Raw genomic sequence first — 21,203 nt, 5'->3', positions numbered from 1 at the left:
ATTTACTGCCTAGTGACACAAACACAGACATACTCTGAACACGTGACAAAAAGTGTTTTTTTTATTGTGGTTTAAAGTGATATTTCTGTTTCTGATACTTCATAAAATACTTTGACAGGAATTGAAAACTTGTGATGTTTGTGCGCTCCACGACCTTTGACCAGCAGGAAGCTGTGTGTGACGGTAACTACTGTAACACTCATGTCTGTCACAGGTTTGGTTTCAGCACTGTGTATGACAAGCTGCTGACACAAGTTCCTCGTCTCCATCTTTGGGCGGCAAGTTGTTTCCATCATTACGCACCTGCCGTATTGCAAGTGGAATGTTTAACCAGACCCCTCCGCTTTCCTCCTGCCGTCGTCAGGGAAGTCGAGCAGAACACCTACATCACTACTCATCTTGTCCTGCCGTACAGAGAGCGAGGTGTGCCCGACCACACAGACGGCCCGCCAGTCACACGAGTGCATCACCGAGGTCAAGGTCACTCAGGTTACAGTTCAGGTGACTGTGTGACGTGCGGTCGTGACGTGGCCAGCTTCCTACACAGTCTCCGTGTTGGTGTTACAGGTAGGTGTGAGTATTGTGTAGTGCAGGGATGCCCAACCTACGGCCCGCGGACCATATCCGGCCCGCGAAACTTCTGCCCACAGTGCAGAAAATCGGCATGTTAGTAATAAAAAATAAAAACCGAAAAAAAAAACGAAAAAAGGGAAGAAGAAGTACTTATCCCCACGTAGGGGAGTTTCCCAATCTTTTTTTCGAAAGACGAACATTTCGATTCAGTGCTCCGACTTGGTGTCTCTACGATGAGGCCGGACATACAGAAGTTGGTTTTGGGAAAAAAACTTCAAATATCCCACTAATTAGTACATAATTAATGGTAAGTACAACTTGTTTCTAATAAAAAATGGTATCTGCTCTATTTTGTTTTTCTTTTTTGTATTTTTGCGGTGAAGTGGCCCGCGACACGGCTGTCCGAAATGGATATGCCGAAAAAGGTTGGGCATCACTGGTGTAGTGTAACGTGTGTTGACAGATAAACAGTTATCAGTGTTATAAATAACAAACAGGCAAGAAACAGTCTTGTGAATATAAGTGACATGTCACTTCACCTAACTGGCTACAGGGTGACAGCTCTTCATCACATTTCGTCTTTTCCCTTTTATCTGCGCCAGGTTTTATGTCCACTTAAGTAATCGGTGAGTCTGTGAGGTTTCTGTCTCCACATTTTGTCTCACTTTTCTAGAACATTTTTATTCAACTGTAACATCTGCGCCATCTTGCCCTATGTGAGACCTGTTCATCATTTGTATTACTTGTCTCTACGTCACTGACACTTCTAACGTGTTTGGCACTGCTAACCACTCAGTTTTCTAGTTTGTGATGTGCTGACCTGTGTCCTATGGCTGCACTGTGTGTAGAGTAGATGTTTGTGTCCTCTTCATCTCAACGATGTGACTGACGATGAGTGTGACATCAGTGATTGGTGGTTGTGTGTCGTCTGCTCCATGTGTGTTTGAGGCTGCTGTCACGATGGCTTGTGTCTGGATACTTACCTGTGTTACCTACAACTGAAGTATTCAGGTGAATCTTTGTTCACCTCCTCTTGACTGTGTGAGACCTGAAATGTTGCTGTGGGTAACGCCGTTGTTTGTGTTGTTTACTTTGTGTACAACATGTTGAGTTTACCTACAGTGTGATTGTGTGCTGGAGTCTGATAATCTACATGGACATTGCTGACTGCTTATGTCAAAGCTCACAGCTGTAAATATATCATCACCATCATCATCATCATCATCATCATCATCATCATCATCATCATCATCATTAGACACTGTGTTTGCCCCGTGTGTCAGTCATTTTACGCAGTGTTTATATCCACGTGTCTGTCAGTGTGTACGCTGTATCTCCGACAAGTAACTAATAATAGAAACTTACTTTAAATGTTAACAGAGAATGTCACGACAACAGCCACGACCGTCACCTCCACCAACGGCACAACAACACCACCCTGCCTACAGTGGAGAGACGTGCTGGTGTTGTACAATGATGAACTGACTGACGACTCGGGTATGGTGAAAACACTTAAGCAAACTGGTATCCCAGCGCGGGTGATGAAGGTCGATGACATCGATGGACGTGGCCACAGCCCGCAGTGACGTGGTGTGGGTGACGAATGGAGATAGTGTTCGTGGTCTGGAGAGAAAAGTCGTCGTCTGTCTGGAGGAGTATCTTAAAGTCCGGTTCCACTCTATCTCCCGGTGTACGTCACAACTTGTGATTGTCTACAAATGGGACGAAAAGTGGGATGAGTGACGTCATACACAGGTTGTGTGACACATTTATGTATATCTATTTATATACTCACGGCTTTCACCCGTTTAAAGAAGCAGTGAGGCGAAGTAGCAATGGTAGTTACGGGCTGCAGCAGTCAAAGTGACGAGCGGTGCATCGCCCTGACCAGCTGCCACGTGGATGTAAAGAGGGGGATGACACGGACGCCGTCTAACAAAATAAACAAAACAATGATGACAGGAATAGCAAAGGGAAGCGGATGTAGAAAATATAACTAACCTCCCGACGACTGGATGTGCAGTAATAAAGAACGGTTATACTTTTGTAAGGATTTAAGTATTCAAAGTAGTCAGGACCGTGTGCTTTTGTGTTTGCGTGTCTGTATAAGGCAAATCCAAGATAAAGTGTAACATTATTGAAACATGTTAAATAAGCAAGGGTACTAGCAATAAAAAAGTCAAAATATAATGCAGAAATGTTTTTCCTGATATTGACAATATTTAGTAAGAATTTCTGAATAATAATGATTTTCTAAAGAGCTAAAAATAGTGATAAACAACATCTGTTTAAAGGCAGCAATGTACTCTCCGGCAGAGAAAGAGCAGCGTGTCTTAGACAAGATCTGAACCTAGTTCAGCCAGTTCTCACTGTATCAGGTGTTAACCATTGCACCGCAGGACTGTTCCCGGAAAATTCTTTACATAAACAATACGATCTGCGCAGACACGCGTACAGACAGACAGACAAGGATAGTAGAAATGAGCTAGACAGAATAATAATGATTTTCTAAAATGCTATAACTAATAAACATATAAATATATAAATTATTTATAGATAGATATATATATATATTGTCTAAAAGTAGAGACGTGAAACATCATCTATTTAAAGGTAGCAATACACTCTCAGGCAGAGAAAGAACAGCGTGCCTGAGTCGAGATCTGAACTCAGTGCAGCCAATTCTCACGGTATCAGGTGCTAACCGTGACACCGCAGGATTGCCCTGACACAGACACACGTACAGACAGACAGACAAGGATAGTGGGAATGAGCTAGACAGATCTGGAGAGTTGTTTAGTGGCAGTTTGAGCAGCATGAGAGTAAAGATGACAAATGAGAGTGAAGTATGTGACTACACGACTGTGTCTCAGGTTGTACTGACACACTGACACACATCCTGACTTCAAGTAGCAGGACAGACCAGATGAAGCAATAAGTGAAGAATGATAACGGAAACAAGTTGCTGGGTTCCGGTGTATAAGTCATGTCTCCGAGTCCAACAACATTCAGTCAGCGGAGATGTTTTCAGCGCACAAACTACCAAAGGTGTCTGTCAGGTGAGGTGGCGCTGTTGTTGCAGCCTGTAAATACGTGTAAACACAGCACACCACACATAAACTAAGCAGTTTACAATAATTTCTACTTTTTTCATTAACAAGTCAGACAACTACATGAACTGTAGCTGTAACATCACCAGGAGCAGTAACTGTGTGTCGGACTGTTGCAATCAAAACTTTTAGACTAGAAATTCTTTCAAATATCAGCTTTCCTTGTTCTTGTGTGAAGTGGACTGTGGAATATGTTCCAGTTATATATTTAATTGTATATGTTTATGAATTAAGCGTGAGTAATTAATTCCTTAGGTTTTACTCATTGCATTCACAATCACTTCGACAGAAGAACTCATTACAGTGTTTGATGTCTTCCTTGTACTCAGTGGATGTTAATACACATCATGTGGATTGTCGCTCAGCCAGAGGCGGAGGCTGATTTATTTTGCCGTCTGCCGTCTAGGTGCAGCTAATTTTTTATGGATGATGTTTTTTGCTTATTCTTTCCCTAATATGAACAATTCTGTCAACTATTTCATGTAGACCCACTACTATGTACACAGCGTTTGACAATGACTTCACTAATTGTTTTTATGATAGAAATCGCAATGAGCTGATATACAATTATTATTATGTCAATGCTATGTTCATTCACTAAAAGTTATTACAAGTGGATAACATAAAAAACTGCAATAAAAATTATTTAATGCTGTTGAATCTTCAATGAAATTAAGTAAAGAACATTTGAGAACATTATATTCTGTAAAATGTATGTTTATGTAAAAAAAATGCTCTCTTAATGATATTGGGTATGAATACCACTCTATACTTTTATGGGAGTTTTTGAAAAGAGCAGAATGTAAATTATTTAAGCGAATTCTGGTGGAATATTCCAATCTCATTCAAGTTAAAAAATATTTGGTAGCACTAAGACAGGTGTTCTAACAAAATTTATAGGAATAATCTAACTGCAAACATCATAGCAAATTCGATGAAAAAGAATTAAGATAAAAGTTGTTATTAGGTACATTGTGAACATTTATTTACTTTGTCTTTATTTACACTCTGTGTATTATTGTTCTTCAAATATGCTGTTCATTTATTACATATTTCATTATTGTTTATAATACAGTTTGTACTACATGCCCTCTGAGTAAACATTTTTGGATTTCGAATTTTGATTATACATGTTTCAATATGTTTTTAAGATTGTCTGACAGAATTGAAGCCAGGGTGGAACAAAATCTTGTTTACCTTATTGTTACAAATTTTAAATCTTTATTTACGAGGGTAACATAATAAGTAAAAGTTATAGTTTTTTACATCTAGCCCTATATGAATATATAATAAACGTATTATACATTTTATATTTGATTTTTTTTTCACTTTTTATAAATGAAGCGACTGAAGTTGCTGCTTACCGCAGCTTTTGCCCTTTGTCTTTCAGTTGAGTTTCAGTTCGTGCATTGCTATACTAAAAATGTCACTACACTACATCAGCCCTTTACTTTTCCTGTTTTAAACATGAACTTTACCTATACCCCTCGCACACTGAATACTAGCTCCGTCGTTTGAAATAACACATCACATCGCAAAATCTCGCAGTGGCTGGGAGTGGTTCGAAAGAAACACACATAAAAATAAAAATATGCTCTTTCAAAATCAATAATTATTATTACTATATTGACGCAATTTTAAACATCTGTGAATGTAAAGTATGTACATTTCAATATCAATGTATGATAGTAAAGATTAGGTGTCTATCGATAAGACTATACATAGCTAGACTACATAATTTCTCTTGCAAATCAATAGGTTTTAGTGAAAGGCTTCACAGAAGATTGATCAGACTAGAGAACGAAAACATCCCGAAGCAAAGAACCCTCAACCACCCCAAAGAAAACGGGAAAAAACGGAAAAAATAATAATATAATTTTTTTTAAATCCTTAAAATTCGTGTGTACCGATGGCCTGTAGCCTTATGTGTCCCCAAAGTGAAATAATTGTACTCAAATCTGTGACATAACACGTGCATGAAGGTGAAGGATTTAAATCTTGTGTTGTCTTAAATTTTACTTTTTTACTTTTTTTAATCTCATTTTACCACAGAAAGAGTGTGACAAGTTTGATCTTTTTACAATTGTTCCCCCATTTACTGACCACTCACCTGTACCACGAGCTTGTATTACTCGACTGCTGGCAGACAATTTTTTCCAGTTGAATGCTAAAGCGAGGCATGAGACGGCAGAGCTTCCGGTTTATTCACAGTCTTTCTTTAGGCTCGCCGAGACTAACAGCGGAGAACTTCGCGAGAGGCGAAGCGTTGGTCTCGGCAGACAGACAGCAGTCCACCTATACACATACATACCTGTACACAGCTCTAACATGTTCACCTCATGCAGTGTTGTAAATACTAGCTGTGTACACTGTCTCCTAACGTTTGCTCTCTAGAAGAAATGTAGATATTGCCAGCCAAAATATTACGGGTAGACATACTGTTATTTATTGGAAAAACAAACGATTACAATTAATAATTAGCGCAAAAGTTGTTATTAAATTATTTCAAATGTCTGCCCCGCTTCCCGTGCTGACTTTCGTGTGTGTGCGTATGTACGTGCGTGCGTATATCTATACATAGAGTCCGTGTGTCTGACACTGTATACATAATTTATACACTGTATGACAATAGGGTTCAGTTAACACCTGAAATTTAGTTCATCTGATTGCACGTAACATAAAATAATATATCAGTCACTACTTTACTCACAATAACATAATTTAATATAAATACACTGTACACATCATTTAATTAAACTCATATGAGTATGAACTTCATGAGCCTGACTGTACAAATATTAACTTAAAGAATTGACCTTGTATGAAGTTTAATTCACAGAAAATAGCGACGAACATTTTAATGGTGTATGTATGTGCCGATGCATGGGAGACTACTTATATACTACTAAAGGTTTTCAAGGCACGGTAGCCTCCCTTATTTCAAAACCCGTTAACTTTCTAGGAACCGCTGTCGCCACCCTCCTACGTCACCAGCAGCCTCTTTTTATAGCAGAAAAGTGGGTAGACTTTTCTAGTTTACCTGTGCTACATGATACTCTGTGTAAGTCCATCCTTCAGTGTAAAGTAAACGGTAGTCGAAGGAGAAGTACACACACACAATGGACTGGCAGATACTGGGAGACTGTAAGTTGACAAGGAGCGTTGGAGCGTTCATAAAACGTTGTCATCAAACGCTAGTAGAACGTTAGTAGTGGGTTAATAAGTGGTTAACTTTAGGTACTTGTAGGTTTATATACAACGTCAATACAACGGTATTTCAAAAGAGCAAAATCGTTAAACACTATTTCAACGTTCCACGGTTAATAGTTCTAACGTTTATACAACGTACTGAGTGTCATCAGGAATTGGCCAGATTGCCTCCCAAAAACTGAATTAGTATTTGTTATTATTGTTACTACACACAGTGGACTGGCCATGCTGTGCAGGACTTGCTTATCGCCGATCACTAAGCCTTGTCAACTGTTGAATCTTTTTAGTTGTTTACCTAACGACCGTCCCCAACAGACCAAAACAATCATTCGTCACCTGGTAACCGTCAAGGAATGAATGATTAGAGTTCGCGTTAGAGACCCACATATAACTAATGTTGCTATGAAAAATTATATAATAAATATAGCAGTAATTATAATAAAAAAGCTTCCAAAGTGCACAGCCACAATGATTTCTTTAACAGATAGTCTTACTGCAACTTTTGTAAAGCTAAAATGATAAAGGTAGAAAGAAAAATTGCTCTCTCTTTCAGTCGTGGGAGTGGTGAATGGAGGAAGCATCGCTTTTCTCACCGACTGACTTTTTCTGCTCTCTTTCTCTCTCGCTCTCCTACCTATGGAATCAGGTACTCGATCATTTTCCACAGCTGTGTCGACTGTTACGAAATTGAGTATTTTTAGTTTGACGGGGCCTTGGCGGAAGTGGCGATGTCAAGGTCAGGGCGTACTGCGTCTTAATTTTTTTATATATTTTTTTTTATATCTTTTTTTATTTTGCATTTTTAGCATTTTTGAAGGGATCTATAAAAAGCTGGGGTAGACCTAGGTGGTCGTTATTCGATTTTTCTGAGTTGTTAGTAGTACTCTGTGTGAGTTGAAAGTAAGAGGATATAAGTAGCCTGTGTGGCAGTCCGCTGATTATGTGATTATAACGTTGAGTTGTTGAACATTGAAATAATACTGAGAAATATTACAGTCTGAGCCGCTGTATACGTGTTCTATCTTTTGTTCAACGGATGGCTGAAGTGACTTTGTACAGGAAAGTGTGACACCGCAGATTTTCAGATCTTTAAACGAGCCAAGTTACCGCTACAGTCGTAACATCGACTTCATAGTCAATTCTTGTTGGTAGCTTAATGAAATCGTCACACGAAGAATCGACTTTGTCAGGTTATGGAACGTTGAACGTGTGGAGCTTATACTTAGAAGCTGATGACTTTCATTTGATGTCTTCACATCACCTTTTACGACCTTTCTGATTATTCATACATTATAACTCACTTTTAATGAAACTGCTATTATGGGGCTGACACGCAGTCTGTGTTGAGATTCATTGATTGAGGACCCAGTTGTGAGGCTCTGAATGAATAAGTCATTTGATAATTTAGTCACCAGCTGACATCTTTGCTTTTATGGAATGTAGATTAGAGCATCGACATGGTCCAGCCGTGAAAAACAAACTGTCATGGCCTTAGCCCTTTTACCGGACTATGCACGACCTGATAACCTATATTTGATACAAGAGACATTATTATGTATAAGGCGACATATATACGGCTTATATGGCAGGATCATATACTAACCCTGATCTAGCGAATTTCCATTGAATTTGGGCAGATTTTCTTTCAAATAGAACTGCTTTCTATAATTTCTGCTGAAAACAAAATGCCTATTAAAACTATGATGTGTGTCGAGGTTCCCAATGGACATTATTCACGCAAGCGCCATCTGGAAACCAGAAAGCGACCTCCTGTCCTGGTGCAATGACTACTGATGATAATTTAAGATATTTAACAAACGGTCTGTGATTTGGGTTTGGAATCCACTGCATGTTCTCACATTTACGATTACTGAAGAAGACTAGTTTCAGAGACCATGTGGTCGCCGCTACTACCATTTCCTATCAGCAGGCAAGGGAAGCAGTCGACACTCTAACCCTCGGGGACCATCACATTTTTCACACTACAGTCCTAGTCCAGGAAGAATGGCCCCACTGCCTTGGGGGAAATATTTGGAACGATAATGGCTAAGGAAGTAAACTGTACAGAAAATCTTGATGCTAACATGACATCAGCGGGCAAAGGCTTTCCACGAGGAGAGAACCGGTTATGCCTGCGTGTTCTTGAACAGGTCGACTATAAGTTGTGGTTCACTTGGAAAAGACACTAAGGCGCTACCAAGTGTATAGTTCTCAATGTTAGGACCATGGATATCCGCCTCAAAAGAGACAACAGGCCAGACGGCTCGTAGCCCGGATGAACAACCACCGCGCTCCCCATATAAGTTGCTCGGTTCGGTATTGTCACAATGCAGTACACTTGAAAAGACACTGTATCAGTTATAAGAGATGTTTACCAAATCACGCCTAGACAACAAATCATTCATTAAGAGGCGTTGGCCCCTTGAGCAAAACAGTCCAAAACTAATTAGAAAAAAATTTATGACTTGGCTGTCGATAAGTTCTGCTACTGGCAGATTAATGAACTGCTGCGTGCGCTGATGAAACTACGAAAACACAGAACAAGAACAGACACAGGGTCAGCTTGTAAGGCAGGACACATTATGTACATAGTGTCAGACACACGGACTGTATGCATAGATATACGCGCACGCTCGCACACACAGGGTTTTCGAAAGCTAGAACGGGCTCCGTGACAGACGACATTTCCGGACATTTTGCATTAATTATTTATTGCAATCTTTTATTGTTTGTTTCCAGTCTATAACAGTATGCTTACACGTAATATTTCCGCTCGCAATATCTACATTTTGTCTACAGAGCAAAAGTTGGGAAAAAGTGTACACAACTAGGATCTACAACACTGGATGAGATGAACATGTTAGAGCTGTAAACATCTGAGTGATCAGTAAATGGGGGAAAATAATCTAAAAAGGTGTGACCTGTCACACCCTTCTCTAGGTAAATGTCATACGAGGACGTGAAAAGCTCGACAAATAAAGACAACACAAGATTCGCAACCTCACCTTAATGCACGTGTTGTCAGGGTTAGGGTTGTCACAGATTTGAGCGTAATGTCTTTTATTTTCACTTTTAATTCAGAACGAAAAAGAAACCGAAAAAATACTACTGACGACAGCAAGATCCCACCCAAAGGGCCAGGGTACACCATCCGTCCCTGCTCCTCCCTCATAATTGGTAAATTTTGCACACGTCGTTTGTAAATGTTTCATCTGTTTACGAGGGTGAAGTTGATCGTTGCTGACGCGACTTGACACTACTGGAAAAAGTAGTTTCACGACCCTGGTGATTTACTGTCCTTGTTTTGACAACTGTCGACCATTTCAAATAGAAAACTAGTTACTTGAGCACTTAGTCTAGAAAAAAAATCTCCATCAAGGAATTGTTTAAATGAATTAAAGAGGAATTAGTAAAGCCCCAGTGCGAAGTTTGTTTCGACAATGTTTATCAAAGAATTGAATAAATAAAGAACGGTTTTTGGATGACATTTATTACAGTTTATTAAATGAAATATAACTACTTCGGAATAACATTCGATAAAGTGTTTCGTTCGATAACAAATTTGTTCATTGACAATTAAATCTCTGACAAAGCCAATGCGTTTATAAATCGTAGTGTTTATATTGACGGATTTAGTTTATGTGAAACTCTAACGTCTGTCACACAATCCTATATCAACATTTCACAGAGCTATGACTAGCGGAGTAGCAAATATAACACAGAAAATTGAAAATGTTGTTGGCAGAACAGCATCACACAATTTTATTCCTAAAGAAATTAACAGAGGACAAAACTAAAGACACTGGATGTCCCATGATTTACATTCACTCTATGTCTGATCTTATTCTCAATTTCAATGGAGTCACACTGGATGCTTATCTGTTTGGGTGTGAAAGGTGAAACATTGTCGGGAATTGTTTATATATCTCAGTCTCTGTTTCTCTGTGTGTTTGTGTGTTTGTACTCTCGGGTGACAAGATTGTTAACCTGCTTTTAAAGAAAGGCTGGAGTAAAGCGATTTATCCCTAACACTAAGCGTTTGTCACTTGTAACATGTCAAAGAGCGGGTCAGTGTCCAAACCCTTCCGGTTTTCATGGCATCTGTGTCGAACTCTGCACCGATGACTCCGAGTGTGATTCGGGTTAGTCTTGAATCTCAATTGTCAAGGTTCTTTATGTATGTGTGTGTGTATACGTGCGTGTACGCGTTTGTACCTGTGTGTGTCTGTGTGTACGTGTAGCGTGTATGCAAATAATATTCTTAGTATAAGTAACATATTTGTTTGATTGGTTAGTCTTAAAAAGATCTTTAAACAACGACATTAACCTCTATTGTCATGAGCGGACATCATGATAAAAAATCCCTGTTTGTGACGTCACAGGGTTGAAATGCTGCTCCAACGGTTGCGGCACGGTGTGTATGGAGCCAGTGCAGGTTCACGCAGGTAAGTGCTCTTTACACGAGGTTAATTAGAGGGACGCCAGTGAACAAGCGCGGGACTAATCATTACCTTCCTGAATTGTAGCTTTTTATTTTCTCGACCCTGTCCAAGTCCTCTGAGGGAAACAGCACGCGCTCAAAATATTGTTGACAGGTTCTAAAAGGATAAAAGCGATTAAATGCTACACCTACACCTTGCTGCAGTTTATTACGAGAACTGACACTAGCCAGTAGCTATGGATAGGACAAAAGAAATTCACAGGCCATAATATTTCTTGTATATTTAATTGCTTACTGTGTTATCTCACTTTGTTGTGAACAGGAAGCTGCCCAAAGTCCAACAAACTGCCCGACAGCTGCAGCAGTGACGCGTCGTGTGCATCCGACGAGAAGTGCTGTCGCGAGGGGTTCAACAAGGTCTGCAAGAAGGCCGAGTAGCCTCTGAATTCTAAGAAAATAAGTTTACTCGTCATGTGAACGTGCGGAGGTGAAAGATTAAAAAAATCTTGTGATGCGCATGTTCCACGTGTTGTTTTTGTACTGCTTGTCACTCACTCACTCACTCACTCACTCACTCACGCACTCACGCACTCACGCACTCACGCACGCACGCACGCACGCACTCACGCACGCACTCACGCACGCACGCACTCACGCACGCACGCACGCACGCACGCACGCACGCACGCACGCACGCACGCACGCACGCACGCACGCACGCACGCACGCACGCACGCACGCACGCACGCAGGGAGACGTCACATCATTTATTGCAATTCTGATCGCTGGGCTCAGGTTTGTAAGATGTCAGAAGGTTCCAGTCTATTTAGCTTGAATGCGACCAAATCCCGAAATATCTTGCTTATCTTAGTATTTTTCGTCGACTTCTTGACTTAGTTTCAAAGAAAAAAGCTTGCAGCAGACAGTGCAGCTGTGGCACAGGTATCAAAGATTGTGACAAGCAGTGCTCCAAAAAAAAAAAAAATAAATAAAAATAAAATAAAAAGGCTTTGTCTTTGACAGTGAGGACCGCGTGTCCACCATATGTTATATTTTTCTAGATGCGACACCCGCTTACAAGACTGCACTGGGTCACCATGATACAAACTTACTGAGTAGTCACAAACCACCCGCCACTACGTGTGTAACACTCTAATATGACTAATGACTAATTAGAATTAAATAAGAGCAGATGAAATTCTTTTCGATTACTGATATTGTCAAAAGAAAACCGCTTTAATAAACATTAGTGAATGTAAATTTACAAAAAAATTAATAAACCAAGAAAACCAAAACCAACAGGAATGTTCATGAAACACAGTGCGACCTGGTCTGTTCTCTGAGAAACAGTTGGGTTAGCAAAAACGCATTGAGTCATTTATCTCCAATTATTATCCTCTGTATTTCAGAGAGTGAGAGAAAGAATAATCTCTGAAAGCAGATCACCAACCAGTCAGGGTGAGCGCCTGATGCTACACAGTGAACTTTCTACCCCGAAATGACTTTTTAAGTGTGTGCTTGATGCTAACTAAACTGTGTTTGTATTGTCATGACAAGAGACTGAAGTGTTTATCGACAGAGCAGCAGCTATGATGCTACAGTCCGTAGTCACAATTATTCGAGAGCTTTTGAGTGAATCGTTCATTAGTAGTGTATCTGGTGTCAAGGATAAAATATTTCTCTAGGAAAGGTGAAAAGGGTTAGGACACAGATCTAGAATTTATTTTTCTTTAGTCACATCTGTTTTAATAACCTTGTAGTTTAGAAAACAAAACAGACGGAGTAAAATTAAAATTGGAAGGATCTCCTTGTGTAGCACCTACAGGGTATTTAGGGGCGTTAGATGGACTGAAGATTTATATAGCGAAGGCTACATAGTAGGTGTTAGACAGTTAGAGAAGGGAACACATCAGAGGTGGGATATGCAGCTGAGAATTTTCCCAAAGGATCAAGCAATCCAATCTTGTTAATAAACAAACTTACAAATTAATATCATTAAAACTTAATTTTTTTTAGTTGGACTAAATTACTAAGTACTTTTTTACAACAAAACTAATGTTTAATTTTACAATTAATTTATGATTACTTTTGTTTTTCATAAGATTTATGAAAAATCAGGTTTCTTAAAATTAAATTAAAGTCAGGAATCGTGTAGAGTGTGGAGAGACAAGTGATGACCACAACAGGGACGTTGTGTGAACGCTGCACGTGCCGTCACCTACAGACTTGTGTTACACAACGACACTTTGTCTACATGACGAGTGGTCAGGAAACTACAACCGGACAAACATCTTCACAGACACTAGCGTGACAGTCACGTGATTACTGGCTGGTAACCACTCGTCCTCACTAATGCCTGTAAGTTATTTAGAAACCGGATATTTAGCTACAGTAACTAGAGACCACAATCAGTTACTGTTCAACTTTATCTTTCTCTCTGTATGTCGACGTGGTCGCCTACACACAATGTTTGAAGACTTGGCGACACAGCTAAGAATAGTCCGTGTACATCACAGTCCTTGTCTTGTTCTCGTCATTTTATTACGGGTACAATTGTACTGAGCTGCTTGCTTTAAATACACAGTTGTATTTATCTCTTTGCTGTTAATACACAAGGTCCTGTCCTTGCTACTCCTCAGGGAGAATAGGTTCACAACAAGACCTCACCAGCGGACCTGGTATATGGCAGCCCTCTCAGTTCGGCCCCATGTGGTTCCCACGTCCTTTGCCTACTCTCTACTGTTCTTTTGAAAGTCTGCTTTGGTCTCCCAACTCTCCTCCTACCCTGAGGGTTCCAGTAAAGTGCCTGTCTGACAATAGTGTCAGCAGGTTTGTGCAGGGTGTGTCCTATCTTTTCAGGCCATCTTTTTCCCACGATATGACGTAGGCATCAGTTGGTAAAGGTCTGGAGCTTGTTGTTGATGGTATTACTCTCAAGGTTTCAGAACCACGCAGTAGGACTGTCTTCACATTGGTGGTTAAGATGCGGGTCTTACTGGTGAAGGATAATGCTCGGGAGTTCAAGATGGGGTGTAGGCTGTTGAAAACATGCCTGGTCTTGTTGATGCGGCTTTTGATGTCATCATCCGCTCCATCGTACTTGTTGACAATGTTCCCCAGATACGTGAAGACGTCTGTTTCCGGGATGTTCTCTAACTTTATGGCTGGTGCGATGACAGTCTTTGAGAACATGTCTGACATGCTACAATGGCGACATTGTACAAGTTTAGAGAGCTATAAATAGTTTGCTCCTACATCCGAGTGCCACACAACCAGGCGATGTCAGCATCTGACGAGAGCTGAAGTGGTGAAGATGTGCGATGCTGGCTGTCTGCCGCCCTCACATCACGTGACTCAGTCCTCGCAGTCCTCGTTTTGTATAGTTTTCTATTTATTGATAGGCGCGCTCTGTTTTCTACCACAGAATCATGGCATTTTTCTCTACCTTCAGCCTTCCGTTGCCTGTCACCATGCTCTGATACTTCACACACTGAGGTGAGTGTCACAGTTAGACAGACAGACAGACAGACAGACAGACAGACAGACAGACAGACAGACAGACAGACAATGATCAATGTCATATCACAATAAAGAAATTTATGTTGTCTTTAGATTAGTAGTGTATAAATTCCGACTAGCTTGATGGATTATTGTTTGAACACATTTCAGAGTTAGACATATTTACACGTTTTTACATATTTTGTCAAGCATGTTACTATATTTGACAATGTCAGTCTTATCTAGAGTTAAAGTCAGTCATATCAAGATGTACATGTGAATATGTTTGTTCTAAATTACGATCTTATACGGTTTATGAACTCTTCACTGATCCTCCCTGCTTTAAGTAATCATCCATGATCATCATTGTTCACAAAGCATCACAACGACATTACTGAATGATTACAAGTCTGCTCACTTATGTGTATTGTAACATCACTCAATAATGACTGAACTCCACTGACATTATAGAGTGATTACTGTTTACTGAAATGTATCGACATCCTACAAATATTAAATACTGAACTCCACTGTGACATCACAGAATGATTACAGACCTGTTTACTAAGCTTCAGGGTGACGTCACATAAGCCAACTGTCAACAATGTCTGGTCATCAGCCGTCTGCTCCACGAAAGGTAAGACATGGAAAAGTCTGATGAATTTCTCCCCAGACGCGTTCGATTCATCATCATCATCAATCATCAATCATCAATCATCATCCTCTCAGTGACGTTTGTAGTGTTCATTCTCTTTATTTTTTTCTCACTGTAACAACTCTCACAGGGACAGCGCCCTAAGGGAAGAGGAGGCAAACAACATTCTACAGGTCGTAGTCGGGTGGAAGTTTACCTACACACCGTGACTGACCAACAGGCTGAGCTACTTGCTGACACAGGTGAGTGGAATGTTTCAAGTCACTTCATTCTCAAAAGAACAATAGCTCTAAGTAGGATAAACAACAAACAAGAGTAAAGTAGATAACATTCGTAATCACTCAATGTGAATGACAAAGGACCTACAGACCATAATATTATTTTAGCGAACACACGTCCCCTGGAAGAGGTGAAGAAGAAGTCAGGAGCTGATGTAAACTTTGACCCCAACCCCTCACCTGTACCAGGTATGAAGGTTCTCATCATCCGCGGTGATGCTTCTCAGATCAAAGCAGCAGTTAGTCTCATCAATCAGAAGACTGGCTCAAAGGTTTGTTTGTTGGTTTATTTGTTGGTTTAAGAAAAGTTTTAGGATATTATTGTGTAACAGAAAATAACACAAAACATCAGCCTTAATGGATGTTAGAAATGTACAGTGGGCCATAACCAGCTTATACAAGTTTGAACAAAATACAAGGCATTCAAAATCGCTTGGCACAATAGTTCATGTACATTTAAATTTACTAAAATGGTGTTGACACAGGAAGCATTACCAGACCAGGCCCAGACATTCTGGCTACAGTGGGTTGAGGCCGCGTTCCCTCATCTCGACTCTCGCGCCTACTTCCTGCCTCCTGTCTACGTCAACCGCGTGCCCATGACTAGACAGTCAGCTGCTGGTCAGGAGGTTCTGGTCCTACAGTCAGGTCAGTCAGGTCAGACGGCGATGACTCCATCAGCTGCTGCTTCCATTCCTCAGCCACCTCGCGTTCAGGACAGTGACCTCAGAGACGATGCAGCCATGCAACGGGTGCTCTACTGTCTCCAGAAACTGTGTGAAGACAACAAAGAAGTCATGGTTGGACTGACTCAGCTTCAGTTCGGCGACTACCTGGGGGAACCTTGTTACACTGCTGCAGCTGCACAGCTCCCCCTACCGGCCAACCTCCCATCTGCTCTGCCGCGAAACTGGAAACAGGGCGACTTTGATGTGCTTCTCATTCACCGACATTTCGGTTTAGTCACGTGCGAGGTGAAGGCGTTTGGTGACAACACACAGGCACTGAATATGTCGAAGGACGATAAAGAAAAAAACATCAGAAAGAAGCTGACGGAGGCCGTGTCACAGCTGGACAAGGCGGAGGCCATGTTGTCTCACCTGGTGTCCGACATCGCTCCCGGTCTGCCCGTCACTAAGGTCATCGCCTTCCCCAACCTCACGGCTCGTCAACTACAACAGGCCATCTCCGGTGACAACCTCCTCATTCAGGTTTCAGTATCTTTCTGTTACCATACGTATCGTCTACGACAGTGATGCCCAACCTTTTTCGGCCTGCGTGCCACACACATTTCCGACATGTGTGTCACAGGCCGCTTCACCACAAAAATAAAAAAAATAGATCTAATACCATTTTTAATTAGAAACAAGTTGTACTTACCATTAATTATGTAGTAATTAGTGGGATATTTGAAGTTGTTTTCCCCAAACCAACTTCTGAATGTCCGGCTGCATCGTAGAGACACCAAGTCGGAGCACTGAATCGAAATATTCGTCCATCGAAAAAAAAATTGAGAAACGCTCCTACGTAAGGATAAATACTTCTTCTTCCTTTTTTTTTTCGTTTTTTTAGGTATTTTTTTTTTATTACTAACATGTCGATTTCCTGCACTGTGGGCAGAAGTTTCGCGGGCCGGATGGCACCGCATTGCGGGCCGGATATGGCCCGCGGGCCGTAGGTTGGGTATCCCTGTTCTATGATATACCTTACAAAGTACCTAAGTGTGTAAAATTAAATACGTTTTTTTCGATAAAAGACGAAACGAAAATTCGGGCAGTGTATGTAAATGGGAAGTAAATTTAATGATAGTGTACATACCCATGTGTATATGGAGCAAATAATTGTTTGAGGGAAAGGGTGTGTATAAATATCAGTGTGTGTGTGTAAGTGGCGGTTGTTATCAAATCATATTCACAGTGTAGTGTTACTTGGCAAATAAACGAATTCTACTTTCTTTTCTTCTTTGGTGTACATTATTGTATTCAGGCTGTGTCAGCAATTCATTGGCTGTAGACACTTGTTCTATCTGTTTTAACAGCATTATTATTCTGTTACAGCCATTGTAAACTACTTAATTGTACTTACATTGTACTTAATACTTTAATGTTCAGAGTATTTTACTTACATCTGTCATCTCTATATTTCACTCATTTCACACGCCACGATGTGGATCCTATACAGGACCTGTGTCGGTGTCTGGGAGCAAGTGATCCCGCCGACATCCCAGGTCTGTGTCTGTGCTGTGATCAGTTGTCTGACCCCAAGACCCCGTGTGACGTCAGTAGTGACGTGCTGAGGGAACTGGGACACTGGTGGCAGCGACGAGTGGCTGGGGCTGGACCTGTCAGTCACATGACATCTCAGTTGTACAAGACACTGGTAGCCAGGTAAATATTACAATAATGTGTAGTCACAACACTGTCACAGTCTAAGTCTGTCGTGTACGATGTTAGATGTGACGTCAGTGCTCACGTCACTGTTGTCGTTAGAGAAATCGTCAAAAGTAAAATTTTTATCTTGAACAGGTGAGAGTAACTGTTACCAGATGTTACTGGGAAAATGTGGAAATGTGATGTTGATGTTATTGGGCGGTGAAGCACCAGTCCCTATAGCGGATGTTGTTGTCAATGGCTTGTCCGTTAATCCTCAATCTACGGTGCCAACGTCTCCAAAAAACTGAATATTTCCAATCGAAAAGATTTCCAGCAACACTTTAGTCACAGTATAAACGACAGTCTTCATTTGCAGACACGCTGGTAAATAGGCGACACACATTATATTACATATTACAATAGTAAAAAAAATGTCATTATCAGCAGTCAATTGTAACTCTAAAATAAAAATGACCGTCAGATCGCATTATCTTTTGTACATGTCACGGATCAGTTTGTTTGGTTTTTTTTTTTTGTGGCGATTGCGCCTGAGTTTGGTGAAAGGAAATGGAGGGGGAGCGGGGTGGCGTAGCCAGCCCTGTGTGTGTGTGCCCCTCTGCGATGGACAGTCAACTGCGTAATTAGTTGACGGATATAGAGGTCGTGAACCCCACGTGAGTAGCGGACCTCACGTGCGGATGGAAGAATGCGACACCTGGTCTAGTGGACTGGGGTGAAGATTTAAGCAGACGGTAGCGTCGGTCGACAGAGAGAGGAGAGAGAGACATGCAGCGATCGAGAAGCTGATTGATACAGCGGCGGCTGTTAATTGTGTTAATTGTGAGTGGAGTGTATTGATGACGGACTTGCTGTACCGTGTTTGCTACGGAGCCGCTGCTGTTGCTGTGTTTTGGGGATCGCAACTTCAGTAGAACTGCTGCTGAAGGTTCCTCGCCGAATCTGCTACTGGGAGCGGTGGACATCGCCGAGCTGAGAAGTTCCAGAGAAGAACCACCCGAGCCGGCGACAATAGGCGGGCAGCATCTCGTTACAGCTGGGGAGTGTTGAGCAAGTGGGCTCCACTCTCGTACCTGACAACGACGACGACACACCGACCGCGAGGAGGGCCGTCGCTGTCGTCTTCGATTGTCCGCTGATGCCGACAACTCAAAGTAAGACTTGTGCCTTTTGAGTTTACCTGTAGAGAGAGAGAGAGGGAAGGTCGTACCCCCATTGTTTATCTCCACCGTCAACGTTAGAGGGAGAATAAGACGGTTTACACGGACTGTGTGTATGTGTTTGATGAACATTTAATGAGCACACAGACATTGCTGGTGGCTAGAAAGGTGGTCGGAGAGACGTATCGTTAGATGTGGATTGAAACGGACATGTGTACGAGAACTGTTGTAGCAGCCTGCGCGCTGCCGTAGTGTCGGTGTTGAACCAACATGTGATGTATACTTTCTGATTTAGAACGGATAACAGTGAACTTGTGCTGTATGGTTTAACTTGACCTGCTGGAAATTCTTGTATTACAATTTATGTGTTGTAATATAATAATAATAAATTGAAAATTTGTTAAGCGCATACTCACACTCCTGATGAATATGCTCTCAGCGCCTAAATACAAGAACAAGACATGGGTAACATAGCAGGGACAGGAAAGCAAACGAATAACTAAACAACTGTACTAAACATGAAGAAAATCAAGTGCACAAAACCTAGACGAACCAAATAACAAGAACTGAGAGTAACATGATATTGCAAAAGGAAGACGAGATAGGAATGGTATAAAAATGACTAGCATGGTGGGAAAGGGTGTTCACGGAGGAGGTGCATTTTAAGCGCAATTATACCTCACGAAACCATTATTCATCGACTGATGTAGTTTCAGGTTTAATAATAATAAAAAAATAAAGATGTTAAAAGCAGTCCTAATCCGACTGTTTGCCAGACGCGAACCGTTGTCACAGTGTTATAATTATTCTCTGTTTTTTCTGACTTTTTTTTTTCTTTCAGCTCACCAAATGCCTTCTGTAAACTTGTTGAACTATAAACATATTTTCCCTTAAAATTTTTTATTATGCTGTATTGCATTGTATTGCAGTACTTCAATTTTTAATTTGGAGCAGACGATTGTGTCCATTATAGAAGTAAGCTTTAGAAAGTTTCTTCAGTTAACATAAGTTAGACAGTGACAAAAAGTGACTCTTTAGTTGGAATCGAAATCATTTATTTTTATTTGAGAAAAATGAAATACAGTAACAATTAACTTATAATTAACTATAAAAATAGAAATTAATTTTTGTGACTGTACTAGATTCTGTGGTCCGGCGACAACAGTGACTGTGCCATGTACAAGTCCTCCACGTGTGAGTGTCAAGACCCTGGGTCAGGCCGTGTGGTGGACAGGACAGTGCTACACTGCTGTCATCACACTCTTCCCGGAGCAACTTCACCTGCTACACACGGCGCCTCCAAAACTCTTTCTCACCGGACCACCCGGTACAGGTAAAACTGTGGTGCTGCTGATGATGGGTATAAAATGGCTGCTTGGTGGTCACCCCGTCTACATTGTCAGTACTTGTTTTGGGAGTCGTGCAGCGAGCATCATGCTGTATCACCTGTTGCTGCAGACAATAAACACACAACAGTCAGCAGGTGTCTCACCCGGTCAGCCTCACCTCCTGGAGTATCATCTTGATAAAGGTGAAGACGTGGAGGCGGAGAAGGCCATCAACGACTTGTCACAGGCAGCAAGAGGAGGGTCGTTGTACGTCATCGCTGATGAAGTGGACCCGTGAGTATTATATCGTGTGATGTGATGATAGACACACATGTAGATGCAACTCGCTGTGATCTTAGAATCAAAACCAGGTGTTTAACAGGTGATAATCCCTCAATAAACGAAACACCTGACCTGTTCACCCACGCTCTCGGTACTGATATGTTCTACGCATGCGCGGACTGCCATCTCAGGATCGAGTTGTGTAGCTGGGATGTAAGGGAAGAGCAGTTGAGAGAAATAATCAGGGCAGGTGGCAGCACAGAAATTAAAACACAGCA

The 21,203-nt window shown here is 41.2% G+C and overlaps 2 protein-coding genes across 3 annotated transcripts in view; one reads left to right on the top strand and one right to left on the bottom strand.

The window, feature by feature from the left end:
• The window catches only part of LOC112575596 (innexin unc-9-like), a 180,133-nt gene that overhangs the window by 60,040 nt on the left and 98,890 nt on the right, over positions 1-21,203 (bottom strand). The window lies entirely within an intron of this gene.
• On the top strand, positions 14,599-20,894 carry LOC112575608. Of its 2 annotated transcripts, none has more exons than XM_025257584.1 (5): positions 14,599-14,829; positions 15,408-15,469; positions 15,618-15,729; positions 15,874-16,037; positions 20,458-20,894. In XM_025257584.1, the coding sequence occupies exons 2-5, from the start codon at positions 15,437-15,439 to the stop codon at positions 20,650-20,652; spliced, it is 504 nt and encodes a 167-aa protein (XP_025113369.1). In that variant the 5' UTR covers positions 14,599-14,829; positions 15,408-15,436; the 3' UTR covers positions 20,653-20,894. The 2 variants fall into 2 exon arrangements, with proteins under 2 accessions (XP_025113369.1, XP_025113368.1); XM_025257583.1 differs by having other exon boundaries at positions 15,377-15,469; positions 20,458-20,892.

This window comes from Pomacea canaliculata, linkage group LG11, assembly GCF_003073045.1.
Source record: "Pomacea canaliculata isolate SZHN2017 linkage group LG11, ASM307304v1, whole genome shotgun sequence".
Taxonomy (NCBI): domain Eukaryota; kingdom Metazoa; phylum Mollusca; class Gastropoda; order Architaenioglossa; family Ampullariidae; genus Pomacea; species Pomacea canaliculata.
Note: the sequence above shows the minus strand (reverse complement) of the source record. Positions and strands in the feature narration are given on the sequence as shown.

What these genes read in the sequence shown, in the direction of transcription:
- LOC112575608 (XM_025257584.1), top strand. Translation starts at nt 15,437, where the DNA reads ATGTCTGGTCATCAGCCGTCTGCTCCACGAAAG. An exon ending in AGCCGTCTGCTCCACGAAAG is followed by an intron (nt 15,470 to 15,617) that starts GTAAGACATGGA and finishes CAACTCTCACAG; the next exon opens with GGACAGCGCCCTAAGGGAAG. An exon ending in ATCAGAAGACTGGCTCAAAG is followed by an intron (nt 16,038 to 20,457) that starts GTTTGTTTGTTG and finishes TGACTGTACTAG; the next exon opens with ATTCTGTGGTCCGGCGACAA.